The 27,090-nt window shown below is 44.6% G+C and overlaps 1 protein-coding gene across 2 annotated transcripts in view; it reads left to right on the forward strand.

The window, feature by feature from the left end:
• tmcc3 (transmembrane and coiled-coil domain family 3) overlaps positions 1-27,090 on the forward strand; it is a 143,819-nt gene that overhangs the window by 109,017 nt on the left and 7,712 nt on the right. The window contains exons 1-3 of one of the 2 annotated variants that reach the window (XM_078235237.1): positions 6,638-6,681; positions 17,030-17,928; positions 23,116-23,251. In XM_078235237.1, coding sequence (XP_078091363.1) covers positions 17,045-17,928; positions 23,116-23,251 — 1,020 coding nt within the window. In that variant the 5' untranslated portion in view covers positions 6,638-6,681; positions 17,030-17,044. Of the gene's footprint in view, positions 1-6,637; positions 6,682-17,029; positions 17,929-23,115; positions 23,252-27,090 lie in introns of those variants that run through there. The other variant, XM_078235236.1, reaches the window with a different exon arrangement.

The raw sequence follows: 27,090 nt of genomic DNA on the forward strand, positions 1-27,090 counted from the left end.
TGAGCCAAAGGGCCTGTTCCTGTGCTGTACTTTTCTTGGTTCTTTGTCGTAGCATGGCCCCTTTAAGAGGCGGTCCTTCACGGGTCCATTGGGCAGAACCAATAGAGAGTGAACATGTGAACCTCAGTCAATTGAGAGCGAGGGCATGCATCCCCAAGACTGGAAGTCAGCAGGGCAGATTGGGGAGTAGTTGGTTGCAGACTTGTGATGTTGTGTTGCAAATCACAAATCACCGTGCTGTGGCGGCACGGCGGCTCAGTGGTTAGCGCTGCTGCCTCACAGCACCAGAGACCAGAGTTCGATTCCCGGCTTGGGTCACTGTCTGTGTGGAGTTTGCACGTTCTCCCTGTGTCTGCATGGGTTTCCTCCGGGTGCTCCAGTTTCCTCCCACAGTCCGAAAGATGTGCTGGGTAGGGTGCATTGATAATGCTAAATTCTCCCTCAGTGTACCCGAACAGGCGCTGGAGTGTGGCGACTTGGGGATTTTCACAGTAACGTCATTGCAGCGTAAATGTAAGCCTACTTCTGACACTAATAAATAACTGTAAAACAAATCCTTTACTTGTAAAGAGTTTTCTCTTGTCAAATGAATCTTATTTTATACCTGCCATACCGAGTTGCCTTGAGTTATTGCACAACCCGAAACGTTAACTCTGTTTTTCCCTCCGTAAATGTTACTTGACCTGTTGGATTTTATTTCAAATTTCCAGCATCTGCAGTATTTTGCTTCTGTTTGGAAATGCTGGGGATGTGGGAAATCTGAAACAAAGGTAGAGGGTGAGAAATTTATCTGCTTCCAGTCCCACTATGCTGAAGATCCCTGGGTCACATAGGGAGCTAGAAGGAGCACTTCCTCCCCCATCCTGGATTCGAAATATGTCTGTGTAATGCCTACTATTCTGTGTGTGAATGTCTCCCCCTCCAGAAGGGGTTAGAAACCCTATGGAGCAAACCTAAGACAGGAAAGATTGTAATATTTCAAGCGTGGTCCTGCTGCAGAACTGATAAGAGAAAACAGAGTGAGGCAGAAAAAAATCCATCCTATATATTAAAAGAAACAGAATGATTTTGAAAGTGACTGTGGTTAGGGACCAGGAAATGGTTCACCATAGAAATAACGATAATCTAGCAAGTACTCCATTACCATGTGGCAACCAGGGTTGTAGATAGTTAATCAGATAGACTTGGTCTTTACTCAATTAGCAGTTCCTGTCTACGCTGGACTAGTGACCCAAGATAATAGGCTGCATGGTAGCACAGTGGTTAGCACTGCTGTCTCAGTCTTGGGTGACTGCCTGTGTGGAGTTTGCACATTTTCCCCATGTCTGCATGTTTCCTCCAGGTGCTCCAGTTTCCTCCCACTCCAAAGATGTGCAGGTGGATTGACCATGCTAAATTGACCCCTAGTGTCCCAAAATGTGTAAATTAGGGGGATTAGCAGAATAAATGCATAGGGTTACAGGGATAGGGTCTAGGGAATGGATCTGGGTAAGATACTCTGTTGGAGACTTGCTGCAGACTCGATGAGCTGAAAGGCCTCCTTCTGCACTGTCTGGATTGTATGCCCTGGGGATCCAGGTTTGAGGTGATGGAATTCGAATTCAATGAGTCTAGTGATGACCATAAAACCATTGTCGTCAAAACCAATCTGCTTCGCTAATACCCTTTAGGGAGGGTAATCTGCTGTCCTTACCTGGTCTGGCCTACATATTACTCCAGACCCATGCCATTGCCCTCTGAAATGGCCTAGCAAGCCACTCAGTTCAAGGGCAATAATTGCTGGCCAATCTCAGGATATCTCAAAGTGTTTTACAGCCAATCAGGTACTTTTTAAAGTGTGGCCAGTGTTGGAAATGTGTCAGTGAATTTGCACACAGCTAGATGGGCCGAATGGTGGCACAGTGCTACCTCACAGCGCCAGGGACCTGGGTTCGATTCCCGGCTTGCGTCGTTGTCTGTGTGGAGTTTGCACATTCTCCCCATGTCTGTGTGGGTTTCCCCCGGGTGCTCCGGTTTTCTTCCACAGTCTGAACGATGTGCTGGTTAGGTGCATGCTAAATTCTCCCTCAGTGTACCCCTGTAGCGACTAGGGGACTTTCACAGTAACTTCATTGCAGTGTTAGTGTAAGCCTACTGATGACACTAATAAATAAACTTTTGAACTCTTAATGAAATAACCAGAGAATCTGTTTTATTGATTTTGACGAGGGATACATTTTGACCAGAATATCCTGGGGGAAACCCCCTTATTCTTTTTCAAAATAGTTCTGAAGGATCTTTTATGTTAATCTGAGAGGGCGGGGGAGGGGAGGGGGGCTGGATTTAGCCTCTGACCCGAAGGACAGCACTTCTCTCACTGCTGCATTGGAATAATTAGATTATACATACAAGTCTCTGGGTGGGACATGAACCCGAAAAACTTTTGATTGAGAGATGAAAGAGAATCCCCACTGAGACAGAGCTGACGTTTCAGGCAGATAAAAAGAGAAAATGAGAGAAATAAATGACAGCTTCGAGATCCAAGCAAATGTGAATGGTTAAAACAGGATAAGTGTGGTTACGGCTGCCACATTGTAAAACGGATAATGAGGTACCAGAAGGGGTGCAAAGATTATTTACAGGGACGGTATGCAAATGCAGACAGCTTTTGATGGAGTGGATACAGAAAGAATGTTTCCTCTTGGTGTTGCCACTGGTCTAGTGACCCAAAGACCAAGGGTGATGCTCTGGAGACCCGGGTTTGAATCCCACCACAGAAGATGGTGAAATTTGAATTCAGTAAAAATCTGGATTTAAAAGTCTAATGATCACCATGAAACCATTGTCGATTGTCGAAAAACTCATCTGGTTCACTAATGATCCTTTAGAAAAGGAAATAGAAACGTAGAAGATAGGAGCAGGAGGAGGCCATTTGGTCCTTTGAGCCTGCTCCGCCATTCATCACGATCATGGCTGATCGTCCAACTCAATAGCCTAATCCTGCTTTCTCCCCATAACCTTTGATCCCATTTGCCCCAAAGTGCTATATCTAGCTGCTTCTTAAATACATTCAATATTTTGGCATCAACTACTTCCTGTGGTAATGAATTCCACAGGCTCACCACTCTTTGGGTGAAGAAATGTCTCCTCACCTCCGTCCTAAACGGTCTACCCTGAATCCTCAGACTATGACCCCTGGTTCTGGACTCCACCACCATCAGGAACATCCTCCCTGCATCTACCTTGTCTAGCCCTTTTAGAATTTTATAAGTCCGTATGAGATTCCCCCCTCATTCATCTGAACTCCAGTGAAAACAATCCTAACCTAGTCAATTTCTCCTCATACATTAGTCCTGTCATCCCTGGAATCATTCTGATAAACCTTCACTGCACTCCCTCGAGTGCAAGGACATCCTTCCTCAGAAAAGGAGACCAAAATTGGACACAATACTCTCGGTGAGGTGCCACCCAGGCCCGGTGTAATTGCAACAACACATCCCTGCTCCTGTTCTCGAAATCTCTTGCAATGAAGGCCAACATACCATTTGCCTTCTTTACCGCTTCCTGCACCTGCATGCTCATCTTCAGTGACTGGTGCACAAGGACACCTAGGTCCCGCTGCACACTCCCCTCTCCCAATTTACAGCCATTCAGTAGTAATCTGCCTTCTTGTTTTTGCTTCCAACGTGAATAACCTCACATTTATCCAAATTATATTGTATCTGCCATTGATTTGCCCACTCACCCAACCTGTCCAGATCATTCTGAAGGATCTCTGCATCCTTGTCATAGTTCACCCTCCCGCCCAACTTGGTATCATCTGCAAACTTTGAGATGTTACATTTTGTTCCCTCATCCAAATCATTAATATATATTGTGAATAGCTGGGGTCCCAGCACCGAACCCTTGGGCACCCCACTAAGTACTGCCTGCCAATTTGAAAAGCACCCATTAATTCCCACTCTTCGTTTCCTCTCTGCCAACCAGTTTTCTATCCATCTCAATACACTTCCCCCAATCCCATGCACTTTAATCTTGTACAATAATCTCTTATGCGGGACTTCGTCAAACGCTTTCTGAAAGTCCAAAAATACTACATGACTGGCTTCCCCTTGTCAACTCGACTAGTTACATCTTCAAATAATTCCAACAGATTTGTCGAGCATGATTTCCCCTTCATAAATGCTGACTCTGTCTGATCCTGCCACTGCTTTCTAAATGCTCCGCTATAAAGTCCTTGATAATGGATTCCAGAATTTTCCCCACTACTGATGTTAAGCTTACTGGTCTATAATTCCATCCTTTCTCTATATCTCCCTTTTTGAATATCGGAGTGACATTAGCTACCCTCCAATCTGCAGGGACTGTTCTAGAGTCCATAGAATCCTGGAAGATGACCACATATACATCTAGTATTTCTAGAGCCATTTCCTTAAGTACTCTGGGATGTAGATTATCAGGCCCTGGGGATTTATCTGCCTTCAATCCCATCAATTTTCCCAGCACCATTTCTCTACTAATATTGATCTCCCTCAGTTCTTCCCTGTCACTAAATCTTGCATTCTCCAACATTTCTGGCATCTGATTTGTGTCCTCTTTTGTGAAGACAGAACCAAAGTATGTATTCAGTTGCTCAGCCATTCCTTTGTCCCCTATTATACATTCCCCCATTTGTCCGTAGGGGACCTACATTTGTTTTCACCCACCTCTTTCTCTTCACATATCTATAGTGTCAGTCTTTATGTTCCCTGCAAACTTACTTTCGTACTGTATTTTCCCCTTCTTAATCAATGCCTTGGTCTTTCTTTGCTGAATTTTAAACTGCTCCCAATCCTCAGACCTATTATTTTTCTTGGCCAATCTGTATGCTTCTTCCTTGGATAGGATACTGTCTCTAATTTCCTTTGTAAACCATGGATTGGCCCTCTTACCCATCTTGCTTTTGTGCCAGACAGGAATAAACAGTTGCTGCAGTTCCCCCATGCATTCCTTGAATGTTTGCCATTGTCTATCCACTGTCATCCCTTTAAGTAACTCTCCCCAATCTATCAAGGCCAACTCACGCCTCATATCCTCATAGTTTCCTTCATTAAGATTCAGCACCCTTGCCTCCAGATCAACAACTTCGCTCTCCATTTTGATAAAAACTTTTATCATCCCCAAGGTGTCTCCTACAGCTAGATTGGCAATGATTCCCTTCTCATTGCACAGTATCCAGTCTAATATGGCCTGCTCTCCAGTTGATTCCTCCACATATTGGTCAAGAAAACCATCCTGTATACACTCCAGGAATTCCTCCTCTACGGCATTATGGCTAATTTGATTTGCCCAATCTATGTGCAGATTAAGATCGTGATGTGGAGATGCCGGCGTTGGACTGGGGTAAGCACAGTAAGAAGTCTCACAACACCAGGTCAAAGTCCAACAGGTTTATTTGGTAGCACAAGCCACAAGCTTTCGGAGCGCTGCTCCTTCATCAGGTGAGTGGAAGTTCTGTTCACAAACAGGGCATATAAAGACACAAACTCAATTTACAAAATAATGGTTGGAAAGTGAGTCTTTATAGGTAAAGATTACCTGTAAAGACTCGCATGCCAACCATTATTTTGTAAATTGAGTTTGTGTCTTTATATGCCCTGTTTATGAACAGAACTCCCACTGACCTGATGAAGGAGCAGCGCTCTGAAAGCTTGTGGCTTGTGCTACCAAATAAACTTGTCAGATTAAAATCATAATGTGGAGATGCCGGCGTTGGACTGGGGTAAACACAGTAAGAGTTTTAACAACACCAGGTTAAAGTCCAACAGGTTTATTTGGTAGCAAATACCAGAGCAAATAATAGCAAATAAACCAAATGGTATTTGCTACCAAATAAACCTGTTGGACTCTAACCTGGTGTTGTTAAAACTCTTACCAGATTAAAATCACCCATGATCACTGATAATCCCTTATCAAATGCATCTCTAATCTGCCGTCCTGACCTGGTTTAGCCTACATGTAACTCCAGACCCACCGCAATGTGGTTGACTCTTAAATGCCCACTGAAATGGCCTAACATTCAGTGCAGGGGCAATTAGGGATAGGTGTAAATGCTGGCCTAGCCAGTGACACCTACATCTCATGAATGAATTTAAAACAAACTAGAGACCATCAATATAAAATAATCACCAACCAATTCAATAGGGAATTCTGGAGAAACGTATTTACCCAAAGAGTGGTGAGAATGTGGAACTGGTTACCACAGGGATTTTAGTGAATCGCATAGATACATTTAGGGGGAAGTCAGACAAATATGTAAGTGGGAAGGGAATAAGAGGGTTACAGTGAAAGGTTTCGACAACACAAGGTGGGAAGAAGCTGGAATGGGCTAGCTGGGCCGAATGGCCCGCTTCTGTGCCGTCTGTCCCATCTAATTTATGTAAACGAAACAGGAAAGGGGCAGCATGAAAACCTGGAGATGCGGAGCAGGAACCAGTGGCTCAGGAGTCGGGTTGAGTTTTTCTGCCAGGCAGAATCCAGGGCCACTGGAACCTGCTCCACTTTACTCTGGAACTACTTGGCAGCCCTAGGTACTTCATACATGTTATTGTGGAACAGGTACCGGTTGGACAAGTTTTCTTGTAATACCCGGAGCCAAGGGCAGAGAGCCTATTCACTGAGAATGAGGAGAGAAATGTGCAGAGCCGTCTGTTTGGAAGAAAGGTAAGATTTGGCTCAGGCTGGAGTACTTTTTTTTAAGCGATAAGGAGTTATTGGTCTTTGAAACAATTTACTATCTAGCTTAACTCGAATGGTTTAACTTGACAGTGATTGTCCCTTCATAGTTTCAAACCGCAGATAGGAATTGAAAAATAGACCCTCAGTGACAGCCCGCAGCAGAGTTCTCTGCTGAACATCAACAGCAAAGGACTTTTTGATTCAGAAGTTACTTTTTGATTGCATATTTGTGTTGGAGTGGTGCTATTTTGTTTTATTGTGCTATTGAACATCAGGGCGTTAGGGTTTCCAGCACTAAGATACAGGAGCAAAGTCTGTGCAGAAGCAGTCAGCAAGGTGTTGTCAGTTTAATCCAGCAAAGTATAAAATAATGAGTCTCTCGGGACAACGCTAAATGTGTGAGACTGAATGTGATTGAGTGCGTCTAAATATTTCTTCACTTGTGTGGTTTAAGCATCGGAACTGAGTGTCGATCGCAGAGTGTAACTGACCGTGTAATTCCCTAGACTGATTCTTGAGATTGACTTTTTAAAGAATACAACATTTGGATTCGTGTAGCTCCTTCCACCATCTGAGAACATCCCAAAGCGTTTCACAGTCCCCTTGAACTGTCTGTAGTCATTGTTTCAACACGGGAAGCACACAAGTCAATTTCCACACAGCAGGATCCCACAAACAACATAGGGATAATGGCCAGATCATCTGTCTTTAATCATGTTGGTTGGGGGATAAATATTGACCAGGGCACTGGGGCGATCCCGCTTGCTCATAGTGCCCCGGGTTCTTTTTATGTCTGGGCTGACAGGGCCTGACAGTGCAGCACACCCTCAGAACGGCGCTGGACTGTCAAACTGGATTATGTGCCCTTGTTCCTGCATGGGATTTGAATCCACATCCTTCTGACTCAGGGTGGGAACAGGTCACAACTGATACCTTGGTCAGCTGAATATTTAGAAGTAAGAGTTAATATGTTTTTAAAAGTTTAAATTGTGTCAGAAACCCTGTCATCCACTTCTGTTCTCAAGAGGGTTTTCAGGGAGAGACTGTACACCTTCCTGCCATTTTTCAGTCTCCAAGATTGATAAAGCGCAGACGGAGCCTTTCGGTCAGTTTGCTCCTTGGTAAACCTCCTCTGCTCTGTCCCCATATCCCAGAAAATTTTCACTTCAAGTAATTGCTTAATTCTCTCTCAAAAGTTATTGCTGAATCTTCTTCCTTTTAGGCAGTGCCTAACAACTCACTATGTTCAAAAACTATTTCGTAATACTACCTCTGCTTCTGTTGTCAATCACCTTAAATCTCTGCTTATTGATCCTTTTAAAGTTTATTTATTAGTGCCACAAGTAGGCTTACATTAACACTGCAATGAAGTTAACTCTGAAAATCCCCTAGTCGCGGCGCCTGTTCGGGTACACTGAGGGAGAATTTAGCATGGCACCTAATAGAATGCACCGAACCAGCATGTCTTTCAGACAGTGGGAGGAAACCGGAGCACCCAGACGAACGGTGCACCATGCAGAACCAGGGGGAACATGCAGACTCTACACAGACAGTGACCCAAGCCAGGAATTGAACCCGGGTCCCTGGTGCTATGAGGCAGCAGTGCTAACCACTGTGCCACCCATGTCTGTCTATGAAAACAAATTCTCCTTATTTACTCTATCAAACCCTTTGTAATTGTTACCACCTCTTTTAAATCTCCTCTTAACCTTCCTTGCTGCAAGAATGATCTCTAGTCTTTCCACATACCCAAAGTCCCTCATCGCTTGTTCCATCCTATTAAATAAGCCCCCCAAAGCCTCTACTTTCTCAGGAGACTAAGGAAATTTGGCATGTCAGCCATAACTCTCACCAACTTGCACAGATGCACGTAGAAAGCATTCTTTCTGGTTGTATCACAGCTTGGTATGGCTCCTGCTCTGCCCAAGACCGCAAGAAACTACAAAAGGTTGTGAATGTAACCCAATCATCACACAAACCAGCCTCCCACCCAGTGACTCTGTCCAAAACTTCCCGCTGCCTTGGAAAAGCAGCCAGCAGAACTAAGGACCTCACGCACCCCAGACATACTGGCCAAAATTTTATCACCTCGTCCACCCCAATCCCGGGGCAGGCGAGACTCGCAGAACAGAATTCTCCATTGGCCTCGGGCGGGATTTTACGAGCCTCGCCCAAGCGAGGTCATAAAATCCCGCCCACTCTCTTCCACGTTCTTCTGTTGGAAAAAAGATACAAAAGTCTAAGGTCATGTACCAATCGACTCAAGACCAGCTTCTTTACTGCTGCCATCAATCATTTGAATGGATCTATCTCACACTAAGTTGATCTTTCTCTGCACCCTAGCTATGACTGCAACACTACATTTGCACTCTCTCCTTCTGTATGTCTATATAGCGTGCAAGAAACAATACTTTTCACTGTATACTAATACATGTGACAATAATAAATCAAATCAAATAAATCCCCTCTGAGCCTTCCCCATAGTCGACATCTTTTCTGAAGCCTTATGTCCAGAATTGAACACCATACACCAACTGAGCCTAACCAGTGCTTTATATGGGTTTAGTGTGGCTTTCTTACCTCTGCACTCATGCCTCTACTATTAAAGCAAAGAGACTGTAAACATTTTTAACAGTCTTCTCAACATTTCCTTCTACCTTCAATAATTTGTGAACATGTCCCTCTGTCCCTTTTAAAATTGCATCATTTATTTTATATTGTCTCTCCTGTTCTTCCTATTTCTCGGCATTAAATCTCATCTGCCATGTATCTGCCCATTTCCCCTCTCTATCTATGTCCTCCTGAAGTCTTTTACTTGCTTCCATATCGTTTGCTACATTTCTGAGTTCTGTGGCAGTGTCAAACTATGAGATTATAGAACATAGAAAGCCACAGCACAAACAGGCCCTTCGGCCCACAAGTTGCGCCGATCACATCCCCACCTCTAGGCCTATCTATAGCCCTCAATCCCATTAAATCCCATGTACTCATCCAGAAGTCTCTTAAAAGACCCCAACGAGTTTGCCTCCACCACCACCGACGCCAGCCGATTCCACTCACCCACCACCCTCTGAGTGAAAAACTTACCCCTGACATCTCCTCTGTACCTACCCCCCAGCACCTTAAACCTGTGTCCTCTCGTAGCAACCATTTCAGCCCTTGGAAATAGCCTCTGAGAGTCTACCCTATCCAGGCCTCTCAACATCTTGTAAACCTCTATCAGGTCACCTCTCATCCTTCGTCTCTCCAGGGAGAAGAGACCAAGCTCCCTCAACCTATCCTCATAAGGCATGCCCCCCAATCCAGGCAACATCCTTGTAAATCTCCTCTGCACCCTTTCAATGGCTTCAACATCTTTCCTGTAATGAGATGACCAGAACTGCGCGCAGTACTCCAAGTGGGGTCTAACCAGGGTCCTATAAAGCTGCAGCATTATCTCCCGACTCCTAAACTCAATCCCTCGATTAATGAAGGCCAGTACGCCTTCTTGACTGCATCCTCCACCTGCGAGGCCGATTTAAGAGTCCTATGGACCCGGACCCCAAGGTCCTTCTGATCCTCTACACTGCTAAGAATGGTACCCTTCATATTATACTGCTGCTTCATCCCATTGGATCTGCCAAAATGGATCACCACACACTTATCCGGGTTGAATTCCATCTGCCACTTCTCCGCCCAGTCTTGCATTCTATCTATGTCTCGCTGCAACTTCTGACATCCCTCCAAACTATCCACAACACCACCTACCTTGGTGTCGTCAGCAAACTTACCAACCCATCCCTCCACTTCCTCATCCAGGTCATTTATGAAAATGACAAACAGCAAGGGTCCCAGAACAGATCCCTGGGGCACTCCACTGGTCACTGACCTCCATGCAGAGAAAGACCCCTCCACAGCCACTCTCTGCCTTCTGCAGGCAAGCCAGTTCTGGATCCACAAGGCAACAGCCCCTTGGATCCCATGCCCTCTCACTTTCTCAAGAAGTCTTGCATGGGGGACCTTATCGAACGCCTTGCTGAAGTCCATATAGACCACATCCACCGCTCTTCCTTCGTCAATGTGTTTGGTCACATTTTCAAAGAACTCAACCAGGCTCGTAAGGCACGACCTGCCCTTGACAAAGCCGTGCTGACTACTTTTGATCATACTAAACTTCTCTAGATGATCATAAATCCTGTCTCTCAGGATCCTCTCCATCAACTTACCAACCACTGAGGTTAGACTCAACGGTCGGTAATTATACCCATTAAGCCCAAGTGCGGGTCATTAATATGAATCAAAAGACGCAGTGATCCTGGCAAACTCCATTGTACATCTCCCTCCAGTCTGAAAAGCAACCATTCACCACTACCCTCTGCTTCCTGTCACTTGGCCAATGTTGTGTGCATGCTGTTACTGTCCCTTTAATCCTTTTGGCTTTAATTTTGCTGACACGTTAATTACGTGGTATTTTATCGACATTTTGAATGTCAACATGCACAGCCTCAACTACACTCCTCTCTTCAAGCCTATCCATTTCTGTATCAAGTTAGACAAACACACTTTTCCTTTAACAAATCCAATCTGACTTTCATTTATTAACCCATGCTTTTCCAAGTGGAAATGATTTTTTCCCCCAGAGTATTGTCGCTAAATGTTTTCCAACAACCTGTCCTGGTCTCCCCATGCTGACACTATAGTTAAAAAAGCCCACCAATGCCTCTATTTTCTCAGAAGACTGAGGAAATTTGGCATGTCAGCTACGACTCTCTCCAACTTTTACAGATGCACCATAGAAAGCAGTCTTTCTGGTTGTATCACAGCTTGGTATGGTTCCTGCTCTGCCCAAGACCGCAAGAAACTACAAAAGGTCGTGAATGTAGCCCAGTCCATCACGCAAACCAGCCTCCTATCCATTGACTCTGTCTACACTTCCTGCTGCCTCGGCAGAGCAGCCAGCATAATTAAGGACCTCACGCACCCCCAGACATTCTCTCTTCCACCTTCTTCCATCGGGAAAAAGATACAAAAGTCTGAGGTCACGTACCAACCGACTCAAGAACAGCTTCTTCCCTGCTGCTGTCAGACTTTTGAATGGACCTACCTTGCATTAAGTTGATCTTTCTCTACACCCTAGCTATGACTGTAATACTACATTCTGCACTCTCGCATTTCCTTTTCTATGAACGGTATGCTTTGTCCGTATAGCACGCAAGAAACAATACTTTTTACTGTATGTTAATACATGTGACAATAAATCAAATCAAATCAAATCCCACCATTGATTTTACGCTGACTGCCCTGCAGCTATTGAGTTTATTCCTCCTAATTTTTGAATGGGGCTGTAATATTTGAAATCTTCCAATTCTGATCACAAATGGTAATCAGGGGGCTGGAAACTGCCAGATGTAAGAACAGATTTTTAAAAACATTTATTTTACGGGATGTGGGTGTAATTGACTAGTTCACCATTTATTGTCCATCCTTAGTTGCCCTCAAGAAGGTGGTGAGTTGCCTTCATGAAACACTGCAGTTCCTGAGGTCTAGATACACGCACAGTGCTGTTAGGGAGGGAGGATTTTCACTTAGCAACAGTGAACATGATATATTTCCAAGTCAGGATGGTGTGTGATTTGGAAGGGAATCTCCAGGTGGTGGAGTTCCCATGTATTGCTGCTCTTGTCCTTCTGATAGTAGTGGTCGTGTGTTTGGAAAGTACTGTTGAAGGAGCCTTGGGGAGTTCCAGCAGTGCATCATGTAGATGGTGCACATGGCTGTCACTGTGCGTCAGTAGTGGAGGGAGTGGATGTTTGTGAAATGAGTAGCAATCAAGTGGGCTGCTTTGTCCTGGATGGTGTTGAGCTTCTTGAATGTTGTTGGACCTGCACTCATCCACGTAAGTAGAGAGTATTCTTTACACAGCAAGTGGTTAGGATCTGGAATGTACTTACTGTCTGAAAGTGTGGTGGAGACAGATTCACACAGTGAGTGGTTAAGATCTGGAATGTACTGTCTGAGAGTGTGTTGGATTATTATCCAAAGAGGCTAAAAAATTGCAGGGTTTCGTGGAAATGGAATGACACCAGGTGAATTATTCTTTCAGAGAACCAGCAGATATGATGAACTGAATTGTATCCTCTGTATTGTACCAATTTATGATTTGATGATTCTCAATTACTCTCCATGGTCCACTGGGTGAGATCCTAATTGAATATGTCTCGTCAGTATTTACCGTGGAGATAGACATGGAAGCTAGGGAACTCAGGGAAGTAAATAGTGATCTTGAAAAGAGTCCACATTACAGAAGAGGAGGTGCTGGAGGTCTTAAAACACATAAAGGTAGATAAATCCCTGGGACCTGATCAAGTCTATTCTAGGACATTGTGGGAAGCTAGGGAAGAAATTGCGGGGCCCATAGCGGATATATTTGTATCGTCGACAGCCACAGGTGAGGTGCCAGAAGACTGGAAGGAAGCAAATGTTGTGGCGTTATTTAAGAAAGGTGGCAGGGAACAGCCAGGGAACTGCAGACTGGTGAGCCTAACATCAGTGGTGAGTAAGTTATTGGAGTGGATTCTGAGAGACAGGATCTACATGCATTTGGAAAGGCAAGGACTGATTAGGGATAGTCAGCGTGGATTTGTGCTTGGGAAATCGTGTCTTACAAATTTGATAAGAGTTTTTTGAAGGGGTAAAAAATAAAATAGATGAGGGCAATGTGGCAGACGTTGTTGGCATGGACTTTAGCAAGGCCTTTGACAAGATACTGCATGGTAGATTGGTCAGTAAGGTCAGATCACATGGGATCCAGGAAGAACTAGCCAATTGGATTGCCGGTGGAAGACAGAAGGTGGTGTGGTAGAGGTTTGTTTTTCAGACTGGAGGCCTGTGACCAGCGGTGTGCCACAGGGATCGGTGCTGGGTCCACCGTTGCTTGTCATTTATATTAAAAAATTGGATGAGAATATAGGAGCCATGATTAGTAAGTTTGCAGATGACACCAAATTTGTGGTGTAGTGGACAGTGAAGAAGGTTATCTAAGACTACAACGGGATCTTGATCAACCGGGCCAGTGGGTTGAGGAATGGCAGGTGGAGTTTAATTCAGATAAATGCGAGGTGTTGCATTTTATTAAGACGAATCAGGGCACGAGTTACATAGTTAATGGTAGGGCCCTGGGGAGTGTTGCTGAACAGAGAGAGTAGGTACATAGATATTTGAAAGTGGCGTCACAGGTAGACAGGGTGGTGAAGGCAGCATTTGGCACACTTGCCATCATCGATCAGAGCATTGAGTATAGGAGTTGAGATGTTATGTCACAACTGTACAAGACATTAGTAAGGTCACATTTGGAGTACTGTGTACAATTCTGTTCACCCTGCTATAGGAAGGAGTTACTAAACTAGAAAGGGCGCAAAAAAGATTTAGAAGAATGTTTCTGGGACTGGAAGATTTGAATTATGAGGAGAGGCTGGATAGGCTGAGACTTTTTTCCCTGGAGCATAGGAGGATGAGGGGTGACCTTATAGAGGTTTATAAAATCATAGAATCCCTACAGTACAGAAGGAGGCCATTTGGCCCATTGTGCCTGCACCGACAACGATCCCACCCAGGCCCTATTCCCGTTACTCCACATATTTACCCTGCTAATCCCCTGACACTAATGGACAATTTAGCACGACTAATCCACCTAACCCGCATATCTTTGGACTATGGGAGGAAACCGAAGCACCCGGAGAAAACCTACGCAGACACGGGGAAAACATGCAAACTCCACACAGACATTAACCCAAGCCAGGAATCAAACCCGGGTCACTGGCACTGTGAGACAAAAGTGCTAACCAATGTGCCACCTTACCGCCCATCATGATGTGCAGAGATAAGGTGAATAGCCAAGATCTTTTCCCCAGGGTAGCAGAGTCCAAAACTAGAGGACATAGGTTTAAGGTGAAAATAGAAAAATTTAAAAGGGACCTGAGGGGCAACTTTTTCCACACGGAGGGTGGTGCATATATATAGTAAGAGCACCAGAGGAGGTGGTAGAGGCGGCTACAATTACAATATGTAAAAGACATTTGGACAGGTACATGGGTGGGAATGGTTTAGAGGGGTAAGGGCCAAACACAGACAAATGAGTCTAATTCAGTTTAGGAAAAAGTTAAAGTTAAAGTTTATTTGTTAGTCACAAGTAAGGCTTACATTAATACTGCAATGAAGTTACTGTGAAACTCCCCTGATCGGCATGGACGAATTGGGTCAATGGGCCTGTTTGCGTGCTGTATAATCTCGATGACTCTGCGTTGTGGGAGGAGTGTTTCATTGTAAATGCTACACACACACACTCCCTCTGCTGTCTCAATGTGGAAGCACAGTAAGAAGTCTCACAACGCCGGCATCTCCACAGATGTTGTGAGACTTCTTACTGCGCTTACCCCAGTCCAACGCCGGCATCTCCACATGTGTGGAAGTCCAGGATGTAGACTGAATTCTCAGCAGCAAAGAGATCGCTGCAAATGGGCAGCTCTCACACCCCTGAGTCGGAGATGAGAGAGAAATCAGCCAGGTCACCCCACCCCTAGGTCCCAGCTGGAAAGTGGGTGTTGGGGCATGTTGGGAGAAGAGAAGGTCAGCAGATGAAAAGTTATGATCCCTCCCCTCCCCTTGGGAGAGTTGCTACTGACAGCTCTCATGTCCAGATGCACAGATGAACATTAGCCTTGTGAGTGAGTGTTTAGAGAGGAGCTGGTATTCACATAGTGTTTCCCCATCAGGAGAGAGATGGAGAACACTGAGAAACAGAAAACTGTATATGGTAGGGAGTTTAATCCATTCTTGGCAGGTGGTTGCCATCGGCACTTGCATTTATTGCACACTCCCAGCAACTGAGCTAGACCACCAGAGTGGAGGTCAGAGTGAACCATGTTGGTGTGAGTTAAGGGTCACATATAGGCCAGACTGGGTAAGATGGCAAATTTTCTCCCCTAAAGGGGAAAGTATATACACCACAGAAATAGGCCATTCAGAACCATACTAGTGTTGACACCAACCTCCTCCAACTCTACCTCACCGTGCCCCAGCCAGCATATCCTTCAATATCTGCCACCTTTCTGTGTTTATCTCTTTCCTTTCCAATCCATCAATGCAATTCAGCCCAACCACTTCTTTTGGCAATGAGTTCCGCAGTCTCACCATTCCCTGGAGTAAAGTCATTCCTCCTGAATTCTTTCTTGGATTTATTAGTGAATCAGTTGGGTTTTTAATCAGAACTTGACAGCTTGATTGTTACCTTTTGTTGAAATTAGCATTTCATTACGAGACATTTCCAAATTGAATTTGAGTTCTCAAACTAGAGGGATTTAAATTCAGGTAATGCAGGAAACACAACAGCTAATCTGCACACAGCAAACTCACACAAACAGGAATGTGATGATGACCAAATAATCTATTTGTTGAGTAATGGGAGAGAGCAGTTTGAGGGGCACGAAGACAGGAAGATGAGGGGAGAGTAGGGTGGGAGGGAAGGTCTTGTAGGTGATGGTACAGAATTTTCAGTCGAAGCAGTGTAGACCAAGTCAGCTATCCAACCTAGGCCAGAGCTCCTTGTCCGGGAGGCTGCTACTTCGATGGCAAAGTGGCAGACCGAGACTTTGCAGTTTAGCAAGGCAGTATTACTTGTTTTTCCAGCCAGAGATCCATGCTACATGACTCCTACCTTTCCACACTGTCTTTGATATGGAATGGGTATGCCTCAACTGGGTGCCAGAGATTGTTAAATGTCTCAACCATTAAGAATTGAAACAAAGAGGTCCTTTGTCTTAGCAGACAAGCAGATTCCTGTTGACCAGCCTGGGTTATGAAATGCAGATGGCCTTTGTAAGTTCTCTTTGAATTTGGTCCATGGAGGCCGTTAGTGACTCTACAGAGATAATAAGGTTCGCATTTCTTTGATACGGCCAGGATTTCCTTTTATTCGGGGTCACAGACAGACATAGATTCAGCCACTTTAGGTCTTCGCTCAGTTTGAGTTTTTTTGAGCTAGCAATGAGCATATCTCCATATATTCTATTCAAAAAATATACAGGGTGAGGTCTTGGTCTCTCACAGATCAATTACATCCACCTTAGAAGGCAGATGCGGCCTTGATTTAATATCTCATCCAAATGATGACACATCTGACAGTGCAGCACTCCCTCATCACTGCACTGGAGTGTCCACTTGGATTATAAGCTCAAGTGTCAGGAGTGGAACTTGAATCCAGATCTGAGGGAGCGCTGACTGTGGAATCATAAGGTTTAATGGCTTTGAGGATGAATAGCAGTTCTGATAATTACCCATCTGGTCATTGATCTTTCAGGCTGATCAGACAGAGATGAGCAGGCTCAGTTTGCCAGGAAACATGCGTCGAGGGGGTTCGGACACCAACCTGAATCTTAGCGTGACAGATGGGCTGCTGGATTTTCAACGCGACCGACTGACAGTGGATCAGCTGAAACAGAAGATTCTAAAGATCACTGAGCAGTTGCGCATTGAGCAAGAGCTCCGGGACGAGAACGTGGCCGAGTACCTCAAGCTGGTAAACAACGCAGACAAGCAGCAGTCACGGCGCATCAAGCAGGTCTTTGAGAAGAAGAACCAGAAATCTGCCCAGAACATTGCGGGGCTGCAGAAGAAATTTGACCACTACCACCGGAAGTTGAAGGATGTGGAGCAAAACGGGTCGCGGAATTCCAAGGAGAGGTTGCGAGAGGGGAGTGGCATCAATGCGAGGCCTGCAAATGAGACTGTGGGAGGCTCAAGCCTGGAAGGTGGAAAGGGCCTCCCAGGGGTGACCCTGACGCCCCCGTCCTTCGTCTTCAACAAACCGCGGGAAATCGCCAACCTGATCCGCAACAAGTTTGGCAGCGCTGACAATATTGCACACCTGAAGAACTCGATGGAAGATTTCCGGCGGGAAGGTGGGCCCAGGGCCTTCAGTGGGAGTGCCACACTGGTGTCTAAGATAAAGTACATGAGTGATGATGAGTGCTCCAGTGGGAGTGTCTCTGGAGATAGCAATGGTATCTCTGATTTTGCAGCAAGCCCAAAGTCCAACTCACTGGAAAGAGAGCAGAACAAACTGACTGCCATCTTGGATGAGCTCCGAGAAATGAAGGAAACGCAATCACAGCTGTCAGATGAAATTGAAAATTTTAAAGCTCAATTTAAGAATGACTTTCGCATCATCACTCAAACGTTACAAGAGGAGCACTACAGGTAATCATTTTTTGAAGAGTTTTATTTTGCTACATTCTAGGATTGTGCGATAGGATCTGAGTGATTCACACGGTATCCTTTGCCTGCAATATTACTATTTCTGCATTCCTTTTGTCTAGGGCACCATTGTGATGCTAAAGTGAGCTGTGTTGTTTGACTGCTTGGTCAATATCCAGTATAGGTTCTGCCCCAATTTCCTCCTGACCAAAGGATTCACCTTCAGTCCCCATCACAAACTCCTTTCCCCTCCCTGACCCTTGCTGACCCTCTAAGGCAGTGTGATGGGCAACTTAGGCTAGTGAGTGAGCTGCATGAATGGCCCTCCTTCATCTCAGTGGGCCACCAGATTGAAATTAGGCTTGTTCACTAACCATGACCCTTGAATAAGATTAAATTTATCTAATACATACTGAATATTTCATAACAAGTTATAGTAAATGCTTAATAATTTATATATTAATAGAACTGTCATCAACTTCAAATGATAAAAACAAAATAAATATTTGGATAAATGTTGGATGCAGAGGGAGCACACAGCTCCCACAGCCAATATTGTAAGCAATCAGCACACTTGCCCTTGCTTATCACTTCAGTCATACCAGTAGGAAAAAAACTGTGCAGATGGATATCAGCGGAATGTGGCAACCCTGCGCATGGGCAACCATCAATAAAATGCCTTGTGGGCTACGCTCAAAACCCTGATGGGCCACATTTGGCCTTGGGGTTGCAGTTTTCCTACCACTGCTCTAAGGTAAACTAGACTGTTCACAACCACGATGTACTATATGACTGAGAGAAGAGCTTTCCATTTCCCATCTGTTCCATCACCAAGTATAACGATTTACAACACCCTAATGTTGGCAGGCTCTGCCCCAACCTCAGATCATCTACTGCTGGAACCCTCATCCGTGCTTTTATCACCTTTAGACTTGACAATTCCAACACTCTGCTGGTCGACCTCCAATCTTCCACCCTCCATAAACTTGATCTTGCCCAAAACTATCACGTCATGTCCTAACTTGCGCGAAGTCCAGTTCACCTCTGTTCTTGCTGACCTATACTGGCTCCTGATCTCCAAAGGCCTAACAAATTTGAATCCCTCCGTGCCCACACCCCACCGTATGTTTAGTTTGGTGGATAGGCTGCTCAGCCTGTGCTGCTCTGCATCACTGAAGGTTTAAATATAGGAGATGCACCAAGGCAATGTCTGTTGCTCAGATTACATGTGCCCATGATATGCCCAGGAGAACTGAATCAGACAGGTAAATACCCAGAAGTTGTTGTTATATGGGTCTGCTCACATATGAACATATAAGATAGGAGCAGACGTAGGCCATTTGGCCCCCTGAGCCTGCTCCACAAGATTATGGCTGATCTGTTTGTGTCTCAAGTTCTACATTCCTACCTACCCCCAATAACTTTTGATTCCCGTGCCTAACAAGAATCTATCTACCTCCACCTTAAAAATATTCAATGACCCCACTTCCACCACCTTCTGAGACAGAGTTCCAAAGTCATATAATCCTGAGAGAAAAAAAATCTCCTCTTCTCTGTTCTAAAAGGGTGATCCCCAATTTTAAAACAGTGTCCCCTAGTTTTGGATTCACCCACAAGCGGAAACATCAGTTCAATGTCCACCTATCAAGACCATTCAGGATCTTATATACTTCATCAAGTCACTCCTCAATCTTCTAAACTCCAGTGGAAACAAATCCAGTCTATCTAACATTTCCTCATAAGACAGCCCACTCATTTCAAGTATCAATCTAATAAAGGAAGTGGCGAAGATGATTGATGAGGGTAGGGCAGTGGACGTTGTCTACATGGACTTCAGTAAGGCTTTTGACAAGGACTCTCATGGCAGACTGGTGCAGAAAGTGAAGTCGCATGGGATCAGAGGTGAGCTGGCATGGTGGATACAGAACTGGCTCAGTCATAGAAACAGAGGGTAGCAGTGGAAGGATGTGTTTCTGAATGGAGGGCTGTGACAAGTAGCGTTCCTCAGGGATCAGTGCTGGGACCTTTGCTGTTCATAATACATATAAATGATTTGGAGGAAAATGTAACTGGTTTGATTAGTAAGTTTGCGGATGACACAAAGGTTGGTGGATTTGCGGATAGCGATGAGGACCATCAGAGGATACAGCAGATATAGATAGGTTGGAGGCTTGGGCGGAGAGATGGCAGATGGAGTTTAATCTGGACAAATGTGAGGTAATGCAATTTGGAAGGTCTAATAAAGATCGGAAATATACACTAAATGGCAGAACCCTTAAGAGTATTGATAGGCAGAGGGATCTGAGTGTACAGGTACACAGGTCACTGAAAGTGGCAATGCAGGTGGAGAAGGTAGTCAAGAAGGCATACGGCACACTTGCCTTCATCGACCAGGGCATTGAGTTTAAAAATTGGCAAGTCATGTTGCAGCTTTATAGAATCTTAGTTAGGCCGCACTTGGAATATCGTGTTCAATTCTAGTTGCCACACTACCAGAAGGATGTGGAGACTTTGGAGAGGGTACAGAAAAGATTTACTAGGATGTTGCCTGGTGTGGAGGGCATTAGCTATGAGGAGAGGTTGGAGAAACTTGGTTTGTTCTCACTGGGACAACGGAGGTTGAGGGGCGACCTGATAGAAGTCTACAAGATTATGAGGGGTATGGACAGAATGGATAGTCAGAAGCTTTTTCCCAGGGTGGAAGAGTCAATTACTAGGGGCATAGGTTTGAGGCGCGAGGGGCAAAGTTTAAAGGAGTGTGCGAGACAAGTTTTTTTACACAGAGGGTGGTGGGTGCCTGGAACTCGCTGCCGGTGGAGGTAGTGGAAGCAGATGCGATAGTGAGTTTTAAGGGGTGTCTGGACAAATACATGAAGAGGATGGGAATAGAGGGATATGGTCCCCGGAAAAGTAGGGGGTTTTAGTTCAGTCGGGCAGGCTTGGAGGGCCGAAGGGTCCATTCCTGTGCTGTAATTTTCTTTGCTCTTTTCTTTATTCTTCTAAATCTCCTTTGAACCGTCTCAAATGTATTTACATCCTTCCTTAAATAAGGAGAACAATACTGCACATAATATTCAAGATCTCCAAATGCCTTGTATAACTGAAGCATAATATCCTTACTTTTATGTTCAATTTCTCTCGTAATAAAGGATAGCATTCCATTAATAACTTGTTTCACCTGTATACTAACCTTTTGTGACTCGTGCACTAGAACACCGTATCCCACTGCACACTCCTACTGAACCTCAATAAACCATGCCCAAAACTATCATGTCATATCTTAACTTGCACAAAGTCCACTTCACCGCTGTTCTTGCTGACCTACACTGGCTCCTGGTCTCCAAAGGCCTAACAAATTTAAATCCTGCCATGTGCACATATATTTAGTTTGATGGATAGGCTGCTCAGCCTCACTGAAGGTTTAAATATAGGAGATGCACTAGTGTTCTAGAACATCATCAGAGAATAATTGAGTGATTTCAAATTGCACTGTGCACAATGAAGTGAACATACTGAGATGTTAGCATTACTTCTGAATGGGTTCAAGACCAGCTCCCAAGTCCTGAGCATCAATGCATCACTGAATTAGCAGCTATCTTTCCAATGACATTCTTAAAACATCTGTCCTTTCAGAAAATATTACCATTGCAAAAGGTTGGAAGGAAATCTTTCCCAGTGTCTCAACAAACATGTTTTTTTTTAAAATGGCTTAGGTGGGTGAATATTTTATGAAGTACTCCCTACATTGACCAACATGGATCCAATGGGCCAAATAGCCACCTTATGTGCTGCAATGACTCTGAATCTTGTTTACTTTCAACTCATCAGCACCCTCACGACCTGGAACAGGGCAATGGAATTTTGGAAGCTTGGTATATGGAATACAGGTCACATAAACATGGCACGTTCACCATGTTTCGGAGATTAAGGGAAGCTCTATTCATGGATTTTAAGATGATTGAAGGATTTAATAGGGTAGATAGAGAGAAAAGAAATTCTGGTGGAGGCACCCAGAACAAAGGGGCACAGTGGTAATGTCAGGCAGCCCCCTCCTGTTTCAATGTTTCTAAGTCATTTCACCCTAACCCTAACCTTTTGTCCACACAAGCCTCCCTCCCTTAGGCCCCCCTCTTTACCTCAAGTTTCTCCTTCCCCCATGTACCCACAAATAAAAGACTCCCCTCCTTTTCTTCTTTTTCCCCCACACAAGTACACAAATACACCCTCATCTACCACTCCAGACAAAAAAAGACTAACATGAATAAAAATGGAAAAGCTCCAGGGGACAAGAATACAACAAGCCACAATGTAAGGGCAAGGCATCACAAGGGGCAACAAGGGTTGAATGTGAGCTGAACAAAAAGTTGCAGAGCAAGAGGAAAAGGGGACATGTCCTCTCTCTCTGTCTAACCCTAACCTTTTGTCTGTTGTGAGGAGAGTTCCTCTCTAATTAAGGTGGCTCTCTCTTTTGTCGGGCTATTTCTGAGCATGTAATCCCGATGGAGCTGTATCATAGTGTGAAACACAGGGCACTCTGCTGATGTGATTAAAAGTGTTCAGATTCTTCAGGGGTTCTGGAACATACATTTTCTCAGAGAATAATTGAGTGATTTCAAATTGCACTGTGCACAGTGAAGTGAACATACTGAGATGTTAGCATTACTTCTGAATGGGTTCAAGCCCAGCTCTTAAGTCCTGGGCATCAATCATGCTAAATTAGCAGCTATCTTTCCTATGACACTTAAAACATCTGTCCTTTCAGAAACATAAAATATTTCACAGCAATGGGAGTTTTCCTTGGTGTCCTGGCCAATATTTATCTTGATTTGATTTGATTTATTATTGTCACGTGTCTTTAGTATACAGTGAAAAGTATTGTTTCTTGCACGCTATATAGACAAAGCATAGCGTTCATAGAGAAGGAAAGGAGAGATGTAGTATTACGGGTGTAGGTGCTGAATGTAGTGATACAGTCATAGTTAAGGTATAGAGAAACATCAACTTAGTGCGAGGTAGGTCCATTCAAATGTCTGTTGGCAACAGGGGAGAAGCTATTTTTATCTTTTAACCAATATCAGTCAAAAAGGTTACCTGATCACAATACTATAAAAATGCAAGTCTTTCTTTTATAATAAGATGGTCACTTCAAATGCAAACCAGAAGATTGGTTCTGATTGGTTTTGTTTTTAGGTCAGCGCGTCTGGAAGATCAGCTGAATGATCTCACTGAACTCCATCAGCATGAGACGATTGATCTTAAACAAGAGCTGGCGAGCATTGAGGAAAAGGTTGCCTATCAGTCCTATGAGCGAGCTCGTGACATGCAGGTATGCAGCTTTCTGTAATGAACTGTAAGAGTGCTGTGATGCTATATATTCTCAATGTAACTGCATCACCCTGGGCTTGCCAGCCTACACTGGTCAGGTTAAGCAGAGCCTCAATTTAAAAATTCTGATCCTCCTGTTCAAATCCCTCCATTGTCTCAATCCAGCCCAACTCATCTCTGTAACCTTCTCCGGTCTGACAACCCTCATAGGTCTCTGCTCTCCTCCGATTCTGGCCTCTTGAGCATTCACTAATTCCTTGGTGGCCATGCTTTCAGCTATCTGGGTCCTAAGCTCTGGAATTCTCTCCCCAACACTCTCCACTTCTCTCTGCTAAGATGCTCTTTAAATCCTACCCCTATGACAAAGCTTTTGGTTACCTGTCCTAATATCTTCTGTGTGACCTGTTGTCAAGTTTTGTTCAATGATGGTGCTGTGAAGGGCCTTGGAACATTTTACTCCATTAAAAGCGGTATATAAACGTAAGTTGTTGTTGTTTAGACTACTTCTATCTGATGATTTGCAACTATCTTCAACATTAGATTCCAATTCTCTTCCTGCATCTAGTGGTGCACTAAGGCAGACTTTCATCTGTTTTTGTAGCTAGTAATTCCCAGAACTAGCTAGTCTGTTATAACTCCACATCAAGCGTGACTGACCAGGAGTCTCTCCCACTCTGTGTTTGGAAGGATTGGCAGGTCGATACTCAACCAATTAGGCCATCAGGTCCTGGGGTGGGATTTGAACCCAGAGCTTTTGGCTCAGAGGAAGGACGCTATTGACTGCGCCACAAGATCTCCGCTCAGCATTAAATGTGATTGTTTTAATGAAAAGCTCCTATCTGGAACAGAAAATAGTTTATCACTGACCTATAATTTCAGTTAGATGTGACGTGCACAGTTCATTCCTAACATACTATCAGTTATCATAGGAAAAAGCAACATTCTGCAGATGTTGGATCTCCGAAACAGATAAGATTCCCCTGGTTTGTTTTCCGATAGGGCTACTGTGCCGTTCAGTCTCTCATTTCTTGGTTATGAAGAGGGTTTTCATATCCAGAATCTAATCTTCCTTGTGCTCCTCACAGATGCTGACCGACACACTGTATCTGTCATTTACTGTTCTTGATAATGATTTTCAGAATTTCAGATGCTATGACATCTTATCAGAGTGTTGGGCCTATCTTCCTGTTTTAAAAAAAATCGAAGATTGTTGAACTAGTTAAATTCTATGAAGCATTTCCTACTCTCTTAAAGCTTGATGATTATCTTAAAACATTCTCTCAGTGCAGTTAGTCGCGCCCAATATCATGCTTACAGGCATGATATAGCAAAGACAGCAAAGGGACAGATTAAAATGGAGTTATGTCTGTGAAGCTGCTTTCTGTTTCACTTCCCTCTCGAGCTGACCTCTGCTGTTTTCCTGTTGGCGCTCCATGCTCTCACTACAGGAGCGCTGCGAGATACCAAAAGAAAGAGGATTTGAAAGGAAGAAATAAGCAAATTTGAAACAGAAACAAAAACTCAATTTCAAATGAACTGAGGAGTAAAGGTCATTAGGCCATATGATTGATTATAAATAGAACTTCTTATCAACCAAGAAGGGATCAAAGAAATGACAGACTTTTTAAAAAATGTAGACTCTCAGTTTGGCTGTATTGCTTGCTCTCTCACTTTTGAGTCATGATTCTAGTCTGATGCTTCGGAGCTGTGCTGTGGAATGTGCCTGTATCTTAATTGATATCAACACCTGTTCATTCATCACCCCTGCACTCACTGGCCTAGTTCCTAGTTCGGCAATGTCTCAGTTTTAAAATTATTGTCCTTGTTTTCAAATCCCTCCAGAGCCTCATTCCTCCATATCTCTGTAACCTCCTCTAGTCCCACAACGCACTGAGCTCACGCTGGACATCCAATACTGGCCTCCTGCCCATTCCCCACTTCCTTTGTTCCATTGAACAAAGAACAAAGAACAGTACAGCACAGGAAACAGGCCCTTCGGCCCTCCAAGCCTGTGCCGCTCCTTGGTCCAACTAGACCAATCGTTTGTATCCCTCCATTCCCAGGCTGCTCATGTGACTATCCAGGTAAGTCTTAAACGATGTCAGCGTGCCTGCCTCCACCACCCTACTTGGCAGCGCATTCCAGGCCCCCACCACCCTCTGTGTAAAAAACGTCCCTCTGATGTCTGAGTTATACTTCGCCCCTCTCAGCTTGAGCCCGTGACCCCTCGTGATCGTCACCTCCGACCTGGGAAAAAGCTTCCCACTGTTTACCCTATCTATACCCTTCATAATCTTGTATACCTCTATTAGATCTCCCCTCATTCTCCGTCTTTCCAAGGAGAACAACCCCAGTCTACCCAATCTCTCCTCATAGCTAAGACCCTCCATACCAGGCAACATCCTGGTAAACCTTCTCTGCACTCTCTCCAATGCCTCCAAGTCCTTCTGGTAGTGCGGCGACCAGAACTGGACGCAGTACTCCAAATGTGGCCTAACCAGCGTTCTATACAGCTGCATCATCAGACTCCAGCTTTTATACTCTATACCCCGTCCTATAAAGGCAAGCATACCATATGCCTTCTTCACCACCTTCTCCACCTGTGTTGCCACCTTCAAGGATTTGTGGACTTGCACACCTAGGTCCCTCTGTGTTTCTATACTCCTGATGACTCTGCCATTTATTGTATAACTCCTCCCTACATTATTCCTTCCAAAATGCATCACTTCGCATTTATCCGGATTAAACTCCATCTGCCACCTCTCCACCCAATTTTCCAGCCTATCTATATCCTGCTGTATTGCCCGACAATGCTCTTCGCTATCCGCAATTCCAGCCATCTTCGTGTCATCCGCAAACTTGCTGATTACACCAGTTACACCTTCTTCCAAATCATTTATATATATCACAAATAGCAGAGGTCCCAGTACAGAGCCCTGCGGAACACCACTGGTCACAGACCTCCAGCCGGAAAAAGACCCTTCGACCACTACCCTCTGTCTCCTATGGCCAAGCCAGTTCTCCACCCATCTAGCCACTTCTCCTTGTATCCCATGAGCCTTAACCTTCTTAACCAACCTGCCATGTGGGACTTTGTCAAATGCCTTACTGAAATCCATATAGACGACATCCACGGCCCTTCCTTCATCAACCGTTTTTGTCACTTCCTCAAAAAACTCCACCAAATTTGTAAGGCACGACCTCCCTCTTACAAAACCATGCTGTCTGTCACTAATGAGATTGTTCCGTTCTAAATGCACATACATCCTGTCTCTAAGAATCCTCTCCACCAACTTCCCTACCACGGACGTCAAGCTCACCAACCTATAATTTCCTGGGTTATCCCTGCTACCCTTCTTAAACAACGGGACCACATTCGCTATCCTCCAATCCTCAGGGACCTCACCCGTGTCCAAAGACGCGACAAAGATTTCCGTCAGAGGCCCAGCAATTTCACCTCTCGTCTCCCTGAGCAGTCGAGGATAGATGCCATTAGGCCCTGGGGCTTTGTCAGTTTTAATGTTCCCTAAAAAACCTAACACTTCCTCTCTTGTAATGGAGATTTTCTCTAACGGGTCAACACCTCCCTCCGAGACACTCCCGGTTAACACGCCCCTCTCCTTCGTGAATACTGATGCAAAGTATTCATTTAGGATCTCCCCTATTCCCTTGGGTTCTAAGCATAATTCCCCTCCTTTGTCCCTGAGAGGTCCGATTTTCTCCCTGACAACTCTTTTGTTCCTAACGTATGAATAGAATGCCTTAGGATTCTCCTTAATCCTGCCTGCCAAGAACATCTCGTGACCTCTTTTTGCCCTTCTAAATCCCCGTTTGAGATCT

Source organism: Mustelus asterias, chromosome 19, assembly GCF_964213995.1.
Source record: "Mustelus asterias chromosome 19, sMusAst1.hap1.1, whole genome shotgun sequence".
Classification (NCBI taxonomy): domain Eukaryota; kingdom Metazoa; phylum Chordata; class Chondrichthyes; order Carcharhiniformes; family Triakidae; genus Mustelus; species Mustelus asterias.